Source organism: Brachypodium distachyon, chromosome 3, assembly GCF_000005505.3.
Source record: "Brachypodium distachyon strain Bd21 chromosome 3, Brachypodium_distachyon_v3.0, whole genome shotgun sequence".
In the NCBI taxonomy this organism is placed as follows: Eukaryota; Viridiplantae; Streptophyta; class Magnoliopsida; order Poales; family Poaceae; genus Brachypodium; species Brachypodium distachyon.
The window spans coordinates 48911500-48920776 of record NC_016133.3 but is presented as its reverse complement, the minus strand read 5'-3'; the positions used below and the strand labels follow the sequence as shown (position 1 = coordinate 48920776).

General features: G+C 44.3%; 2 protein-coding genes across 2 annotated transcripts; one reads left to right on the top strand and one right to left on the bottom strand.

Moving 5' to 3' along the window:
* Positions 1–1665: 1665 nt before the first annotated feature.
* LOC100825950 lies at positions 1666–4095 on the top strand. Its single transcript, XM_003575218.4, has 4 exons — positions 1666–1884; positions 2549–2907; positions 3164–3495; positions 3691–4095. The coding sequence occupies exons 1-4, from the start codon at positions 1797–1799 to the stop codon at positions 3794–3796; spliced, it is 885 nt and encodes a 294-aa protein (XP_003575266.1). The 5' UTR covers positions 1666–1796; the 3' UTR covers positions 3797–4095.
* A 513-nt stretch (positions 4096–4608) lies between these two features.
* Positions 4609–7690, bottom strand: LOC100825636 (pentatricopeptide repeat-containing protein At4g14850). The gene has a single exon (XM_003575217.4). It carries the CDS (start codon positions 7587–7589, stop codon positions 4956–4958), a length of 2634 nt encoding a protein of 877 aa, XP_003575265.1. The 5' UTR covers positions 7590–7690; the 3' UTR covers positions 4609–4955.
* Positions 7691–9277: the final 1587 nt, after the last annotated feature.

The window sequence follows — 9277 nt, the reverse complement described above, 5'->3', positions numbered from 1 at the left end:
GAACTCGATCCTTTAACTAGAACTTAGACATCCCTTTTACTGGCTCCGGGGCACTGACCTGGTGGTCGAACGCTGCATACCCTGTCCAAATCTTCACTTTACTTTATCTATGCGTTGCTTACTAAGCATTGTCTCCACGCCTTGAGGTGGAAATGCCTTCGATAAACGTCCAGAACATTTGGAATGACTTTAGTTGAAAGCAATTCTATTGCTTCTTATCACAGCCCAACTGTTGTACTTCTCCGTCTACTCAACTTTGACTAAATTTGGATGTATCTATATACTAATTAATGTCTAAATAAATTTAAAATTTAACAAATTTGAAACATCTTTTGTTGGACGGAGAAAGTACTAGAATTTCTTGAACAAATCCAATGATTTCAGGTGCAATCTCCAGCATTTGGAATGATTTCTTTTGTTTTGGTTGGGGAGCGCCCTGGCAGGAGTGCAAAACCAGGACGACGACACACAAAGACCCAAAGATACTCTGACGAGCCTTTCCCCACGAAAAACAAATCTACTATCGTTGCAAGGACAAGCCTTACACAGCGGCGGAGCCGGGAACTAATTTAGACCACGGCTATTATAGTGTATGTGGCTAAGCAATAGTAATTAAAGAGGACAAACCCCACGCCAAACATCAAATTACCACAATTTCCCAAAGGAAAAAAAGCCCAAGCCCCAGGCCGTGGCCCCCCTTGCCTGGGGCTTGTCTCCGCCTATGGCCTTACATATAATCCGACACATTATTTGTATCAAATTTGTCCAAATATGGATGTATCTATGTTTAAAAAGCGTCTAGATACGTGTAATATTTCGACAAGTAATATGGGTCAAAGTGAGTACTACAACAAAAGGCCGAGAAAATACGATTTTCTACATGCATAGCCCTTGCTATTGTACCGTATTTTGCTGCCCCGCTTCTATTGCGGAGCAATGTGGTACTAAAAACTATTCCTCCGATCTTAAATTCTTGTCGTGGTTTTAGTTCAAATTTGAACTAAAATCACGACAACAATTTAGGGTCGTAGGGAGTAGTACTTTCTCTGTTTAGAAATAAGTGACTTGGATTTGTCTAAATTCGCATATATACATACATGAAAATGTGTCTAGATACATACAAATCTAGACAAATCCGAGTGACTTAGGACATCCGCAAAGGCGGGCTCTTAAGTCTTAATTGACTCTTATTTGAAACATGTTGATGTGGAGGGAAGAGAAATACGAGAACCAACTTTTCGTGAAGAGTCATATTCTTAAGGAAGAATCGACGAAGAATCAGCTAAGAGTCGACCCATTTACCATTGTGCATATCACATTTAATGCTAACAAATTATTTATACTCTGTAGTAAGTCTAAAGACGTAACCTATTATATGTGCTATTTTGTCATTGATTTTAAATGACATGGAGAGTCAACACCGACTCTTGCGGATGCCCTTATTTTCAGGCGGAGAGAGTACTTTCTTTAATTCTTATTAGAATTGAAAGGTACTAAAACTACTTTTTTTTAGGGAATACTATTTTTTTTGAGAATAAATACTAAAATTACTAGTGCGTCCATTCCGCAGCCGCGAGCGCTGCAAGCGGAAACGGACTGTGCTGCGTTGTTGGGCTCAAAATGTCGTGGCCGGCCCAGTAACTTCGAGATGGTTTGCCGATGCCCGGAGCTTGTTGACTTGTCTGGTCCCCCGGCGCCGCGAGCGAATCGATCCGGCTACGGATTGTTCCCCACTCCCTCGCCTATCCGCCCGACGCATCACGCCGGCTGGCCGGCCGGCGGGCAGGGCGACCCCGATGAGCTCTCCCCCGCAGTCGCGTCAGGCTCCCACTTACCAGTTGTTGCTTCTCCTGCTGCTCTTCTTCTCGCCAATCGCATCGGCTGGTACGAGCAATCCCGTCCGCACGTTCTCGTGATCTTTCCTTGGTTATGCTGCTTTTGCCGGTGAGATGAGTTTGCGTGTATGTTTCTGAGCGAGTCTTGATGGATTTGAGTGGATCCTTGGTGTGTTCTGTGCTTTAGCCGCTGGACTTATTGTGTATGTCTGTACTGACGAATTATTATTAGTCTCTTTGGATGTCTAGGTTTATTTAAGTTTCTTAAGTTCAGTCCTTATTTTTATGGATGGTGGTTCAGAAATGACCATGATCTGTGTGCATTTTAGGTTCACTTTCGAATCCATGCCATGCTTGTACGAATTGTCAGTTCGTACAGCATAGGATAGGAAGATCTGTTATCACTTCTGATGATATGAAGTTAAAAATTTACTGCTAGAAGAAGCTTTGTTGTCATATTCTTTAGTAATTTCATTTTCTCAGTATCTCTGCCAATGTTAAGGTACATGAGCAAAGGTACTTGCTTGAAAGCAATAGCTTTAAGCCGGGTTTCCTGCTTGTATATGAGCCCTGTGTCATATTCTTTAGTAATTTCATTTTCTCAGCATCTCTGCCAATGGATGATTCGTGTTAAGGTAGTATAGGAGGTTTGTCACTATCTTGGTTGGAATCAGAAAGTGACATTAACAGTTGTCTAATTTCTTGCTCCACAGGACAACCAAAAGGTGTATGTGTTTCACCTGGTGGGCGGTTCCCTGCTTTCTCATCTGAAGGCAAGCCTCCAGGAAGAGCAGCAAAGGGGCGCAGAGATCTAGCACTATGTAGGCTATTCCGTCAGAACACATGTTGCGATGTGACACAGACATTTCCTGCCCTGCTTTCAGTGAGAAAGCTCTCCTCAACTGGCGAAGGCAGCGGAGAATGCCTTCATTTATGGGAATTGCTCGAGTGCTCAGTATGTGATCCGTGGGTGGGTGTCAGGCCTGGACCTCCTGTTATATGTGCATCATTCTGTGACATGGTTTTTGAAGCTTGTTCAGAGGCATACTTCTCTGTTGATACGAAAACACAGGTAACAACTCTTTGCTGAAGTTACATGATATATGCCTAATTGAAACAATTGTATGTGAAATCACCTACTACCGTGCAAGTACAAATGCAGTTTGCAGATTAGGCTTCATAATCAGATTGCAGATTAAGCAATCATGTTTACTCAATCTAGCTATTATAATGGCAGAAATTCCTTGTGTTTCTAGTAGCTAACAGATCTTTTTTTGCTGTGGATATTATTTCACGGTTTGATTGCTGATCCCTAACTGCTTTGCTAGGCCTTATCTCCCTGTGGTTTGGGTGACATCCTTTGTGGCAAAGCACATAAATGGGTTTCTAATGGCACAGAACTATGTCGCCTTGCTGGTTTCGCTGTGCAAGTATCTGAGGCCAGCCCTACTGAAGTTGATGAAACTTTCTGCTATGGTGGGAAAGCAAGTTTGGATTCCATCTCTGATACATGGACGTCTTCGAAAGACCGCCCAACATTACGTGGTGTGACCTCTTGGGATCTTGAAGATTTTCAGAGATGGGCGACACAAATGCCTGTAGGTGAAAGAATTTCGTGGGCAATTGGAGGAATGGTTCTTACAGCAGGCCTTTTTATCAGGTATTTGTATATTTCCTTCTCTCTTTTGATATTCTAAACAGGGGTGATCTATTAAAAGAAGATTAGATTTGTTTGTGTGGCAATTTCCTGCCTTGGCTCGCTAGATTGGTGCATGCATTAAAACTAATTCCTGCAAAGATTGAATGAACAATTCCACTTCTCTGTAAAACCTTTAAGTTTTTGTTATCTGTGCAGCAAAAGAGAGGGCTACAGCCGTCGTCGGAAACAAGCTTCTGTCGCTGAGACTGTGAGAAGAAGATGGAATCAGGAGCTAACCTGCAGCCAGCTGAAGCGAAGCTAGGAAGACACATGTAGCATTACTAATAGATAATCTCTTGGATTTGTACTTCTGCGCTCTGTGGTTAATTCTGATCAACTATGAAAAGGATAGATTGTAGACCATGCCCTCTATTCTCGAAGGATAGATTGTAGATCATGCTCTCTATTCTTGTTCTTAATACACGCAGTCAATGGTACAGCCTTTTGCCATCATTGTGTGAGTTGAGATTCGTTTGGAATGCAATCTCTAGTTTTGCTCGAGTTGTATATACTACTATAGAATATTTGGGAAAGATTTCTTCAGAGGTTATTCTGCGGTCACTTTCTCCTGCCATTAATATCTGATTGGTATGATTGCTGAATGTCTAACTTGGGGCATGTATATATGTACAGAAAACTCCGTTTCGTTCCAAGCCTGTCTATTTATTATAAACACAATATAGAGCGTAAATTCTATACCCAGTGCTTTAGTTGCAGATATGCTTGAAAGCATTTCTAATAAATAGGATATCAAGTACCACTGTGGCCAGTATGTTAGTAAAGTTCACGACCCTCCCTGTTAGTTTGACTTTGAGATAAAAATGAAGGAAACAATATTTAAGTTTATAGTTTTTTTCCAGTTATTTCTATTTCTGAAGTCAAATTCAGACGTGAATTTGAAATTTGAACCCCATATTTAATTTTGCAAATTATGAAGAGTGCCAATTTAGTAGATTTGTATAGTACTATGAAGGATCTGCTATCGATAATTAGATGGTCAGTTGGACAGTATGGTGTTCATCAGTTATAAACTTATAATCAATAAGGTTCCTTCACAACGAGCTAAACTTTCAATAAACAGAAAATGATAATCATATTCCCCGTATAATCAAACCCAGAAGCCAAGCCATTAGTAGTTTATTTTGCCGTATCCTAGAACGATAACGAATAAGAATGTTTGAATCATGATGTACACGAGGAATGTACCTATGTTAAAACTCAAGAACTATACGGACCCAATTCATGAACTTTTCTGGCTTAGTGCAGCGCATCTTGCTGCAGAAGCAATTGTAGCAATCATGGCTTTACTGCAGCACTGATGCAGGCATCTAAAAAAAGGTGTTACAACATTAAGCTAAATGTTGTAAACTGGAAACCTCCCGGCTCCCTGAGGGTATGTAACTGCTTTGTCCATAACAACTTTACCAGTAATCCCTGCAAGAACAAGCCCCATCTCTGAAATGATGGAACCGGTTGATGTCTCTGATGATAATCTCCCTTGAAACAATATCTGAAATGAACTTGAATGCAGCATGGCAATCTCTGCATATGCGCAGGTTCTTCTTGACCCTAATAGGTGCTCCAGCTGGGGTGCTTATTAATGCAAATGCGACAGCCAGCCTTTCGCTGTGGTGAGAAAGAAGCAACTCCTTTTCGTTCTTGTCTACATCATGGAGATCAACCTCTACATTCGGAACATAACCAGCTTTGGTCATTAAATCTCCTAACTCATCTAGCTTTGCATATATGTCCCTTGCCCTTGGGTGGCTCTTGTCACCGACAATGAAAGTATGCACCTTGTCCTTCAACTCAACCCAGCTCATAGCAGGCTCCTTCTTGACTTTACTGTCTTTCATCAGTTTTCTCACCTTAGCCACATCATCCCACATGCCTGCAGATGCATATGTGTTTGCAAGCAACACATGTGTGCCAGACTTCTCTGGCTCCAGGATGAAGAGCTTTTCAGCTGCCAGCCTTCCCAGTTCTGGATCTCGGTGTACTCTTGAGGCTGCTAGTAGTGCCCCCCAAACTGCGGCATTGGTTTGGAACGGCATGCTGTTGACAAGCTCCATTGCATCATCTAGTTTACCAGCACGGCCAAGAAGATCAATCATGCATGCGTAATGCTCCTCCGTCCTCTCAATTCCAAACATTTCCTTCATTGAATTGAAGTATCGCTTGGCCTCATCAACAAGCCCTGCGTGGTTACAAGCACACAGAACACTAGTCATGGTGATATGGTTTGGAGAAATATGCTCATCAACCATCCTGTGGAACACATCTAATGCTCTCTTCCCATGCCCATGTTGTGCCAGACCTCCAATCATCGCAGACCATGAGACAACTCCCTTCTCTGGCAGGCCGGAGAAGGCTAGATCTGCATCCTCAATGCTCCCGCACTTTGCATATGTGTACACAAGGGCATTCCCTGCAAACACATCTGACATGAACTGCCTTTTGATCAGATGAGCATGCACTTGCTTCCCTTGCTCATATGCTGAAAGGCTAGCACAAGCATTCAAGAGACTACTCAGCACAAATGGATCTGGATCAAGACCCTTTCTTAGCATTTCCATGAACAACTTTATTGCATCCTCGCCATGGTCACATTGTGAGAGTGCAGTGATCATGGATGTAAAAGCTATGATGTCATAAGAACCATGTTTTTCAAACACTCTATATGCATAATTGAGGCAGTCACACTTCCAGTATGAATCAATAAGACCATTGACGACATGAGAGTCAGACAGGAACCCTAACTTCTCTGCAAGGGCATGAACCTGTCTTGTGTCACTGATTGCCTCCAAACTCGCTGTTGACTTGAGAACAGCGGCCAGTGTAGTCCTATTGACGTCAAAGCCTTCCTTTCTCATCCTGCAAAAGAGCGAGAGCGCTTCGGCATGTTGTGCTCCATGAGAGCAACCTGATATCAGTGCATTCCATAAAACCAAATCCCTCTGAGGGATCCAGTCGAACACCTTTTTCGCGTCATCTAGAAGACCATGCTTTGCATACATATCCACAAGACCAAAAGCGATATAGTTATCTGAATCTGCATTGGCTTTAACCATGAACCCATGAATTTGCCGGCCCAGATTGAATGCGCCGGAACCAGCACAGGCCTTCAGGATGCTGGACAACGTAAACACATTAGGCACCAGCCCTGAAGACTTCATCTGCAGCAACAACTCTAGTGCATGCTGGTCATGTCCATGAAGCACACACCCAGAAATGAAAGCGTTCCATGAGACAACATCCGTCTCAGGCACCTTCCCAAAAACCACAGCTGCCATACGAATGTCCCCCAGCTTTGAGTACATGTCGACCAACGCGTTGGCCGTGAAGACGTCCTTGTCATACCCCGTCCGTATCACCATGGCATGCACCTTCCTGCCGGCTTCCAAATCCCTTGAGCCCGTGCAGGCATTCACGACGCAAGAGAATCCAAACTCATTCGGCTGTACCCCACCCCACACCATCTCACCAAACACCTTGACAGCATGGCTGCACCGGTCATTCTTGACGTACGCCGACATAAGGCCATTCCAAGAAACGGTGTTCCGCTCGCAGCCGGCCTCGTCGAACACCATCCTAGCCTCGTCCACGAAGCCAAACCCCCCATACATGGCAACGAGCGCGTTGGCAACAAAGATGTCGCCACCGAGCCCTGTAGCCATCGCCAAGGCGTGCAACTGGGTGCCGAACCCGGCGTCTGGCGCGCACTTGAGTACGACGGGGAGCACGAACTCGTTGCAGCGGACGCTGCAAGATCGCATGGAACGAAAGGCCCCGAGCGCGTCCCGGGGCATGGCATTGTTGGAGTATGCGGTGACGAGCGAGGACCAGGAGACGTGGCAAGGGTCGGGGATTTCGTCGAACACCCTGCGGGCGCTGCCGGGTAGGCGGCACTTGGAGTAGAAAGAGAGGAGGTGGTTGCGGAACACGGCGAAGAGGCCGGACTTGAGGAGGTGGGCGTGGATGTGGGCACCCTGGAGCAGAGACTGAGTGGCGGCGTAGCGGGTGAGGAGCGGGCCGATGGTCTCCAGGCTTCTCATCGGAAGGGCATTCTAACACCAGGGGCGCCGCCGCCGGAAGGGCGGGCCAGAGAGGGGGTTTTATGCAAAGGTTTTAGACGAGAGAACCCGCCTGCCAAAGTAAAAAAGAAACTGAAAATACTCGTGAACCGATCAATGTACAGCATACGGAGCACTGTACGTGCTAAGCATCTCCAAGGGTGAGTCCCCATTTTTCCTCAATTTGTCCATCCCCATGTTTTTTGGACAAATGGGAGTGTGAAAAATATCAATTTGTCCAATGATAACTTCTCATTTATCTTTTCATGAATTGTTGACATGTGGACCAAAAAGACAAGTGGACAAAATTTGAATGAGTTTTGCACAAATGGGAGGTCCCCGTACTCTCCCAAATTTAGAGAAGAAATGGGAAGTGTGTACCACTTTTGGACAAATGAGGGTTCCCATTGGATCGTGTATTTTGCTCTTGGATCTTCATATGGACAGATTTGGACAAATGGGGAGAATTGGGAGGGTTCCCTTGGAGATGCCCAACATGAGCACTCGCCAAATTTTATGCAAAATGTATAGGCTGTCCCAAAAGGTTCAAAAAATTAGTGTAGCGAGAGGAATTACATTGCGGGTCTTGCAACTTGACAATGACGTACACTTTAGTCCAACAAACAACAAATCGAAAAGGCGCATATCTAATTTTGACAACGCTTTCACGTGCGGTCATCACCTCTTGTCCTTCAAGCGCCACCTTCAAATCCCCGACTCCTTTCCCATTTGGGCGAAATCACTAACCTTAGGTTGGTCGTTGGCCCGGTTTGTAGCAGCGCCGATGAGTCATTTGTTCTGTGCCGCTCCTTCGCGCCCCATCCGCAAGAACTCTCTCATCGCCCGTGGTTGACACGATGCCAAAGCATGGTAGGTACATGAGCAAGGCGGTTCCTCGATCATGTCTTGGCCTCTCTACGACGATTCAAGCAAGGTTAGTGTCTTCCTTTTTTTTCTCTAAGTTGTTGATTTCAACCAAATTCATCAGATTTGATTTTGCATTTTGCTACAGTTTTCATCTGAGATCGAGGAACCGAATGAAGTATATGGTGTCGTCAGTAGCGTCCATTGATGGATGCCAAGTATGTAGAGATAGAGAAAGATTGCTAGAAACTGTGTGATGATAATTGGGTCTTGAGTTCGAACTAGCAGCTCAGAACATGTCTGTCAGTGTCGAAGTTAAAAGTGGTTGAGATGGAAAATTTGGGCCACGGCGAATAGACTTTCCCACATGACTCAGGAGAGAGGGTGCGAACAACGGGTGAGAGAGTGAGAGGAGGCGGGTTCGCGCCTTTTCAATTTGCTGCATGTTTGACTAAAGTGCACATCAGTGCCAAGTTGTAGGACCCCCAATGCAATTACCTCAATTTTTTCATGTTATTTGAAAACACACTAGATGTACTTTGACAACGGTCTTACATTGTTTTCATGTTTTGGTGATCTATTTTAAGAATTTTGAATATTATAACAGTGTTTAAGCAGTCCAGCCTATATATTGGAGTATAATCCTTACAACTTGCAAGATCCTAATGGAATTCCAACTTGAAATAGTTGTCCTCGAATACCTTGGGAGCATCCAAAGTCCAACACGTCCTGAGAACTATATTTTGTTCGACTAGACCCAAAATCATTTGTTTTAACAGTATGAGGTAACATATTTGCTAACTGCT

What these genes read in the sequence shown, in the direction of transcription:
- LOC100825950 (XM_003575218.4), top strand. Translation starts at nt 1,797, where the DNA reads ATGAGCTCTCCCCCGCAGTCGCGTCAGGCTCCCACTTACCAGTTGTTG. An exon ending in CTCGCCAATCGCATCGGCTG is followed by an intron (nt 1,885 to 2,548) that starts GTACGAGCAATC and finishes CTTGCTCCACAG; the next exon opens with GACAACCAAAAGGTGTATGT. An exon ending in ACAGCAGGCCTTTTTATCAG is followed by an intron (nt 3,496 to 3,690) that starts GTATTTGTATAT and finishes TTATCTGTGCAG; the next exon opens with CAAAAGAGAGGGCTACAGCC.
- LOC100825636 (XM_003575217.4), bottom strand. Translation starts at nt 7,589, where the DNA reads ATGAGAAGCCTGGAGACCATCGGCCCGCTCCTCACCCGCTACGCCGCC.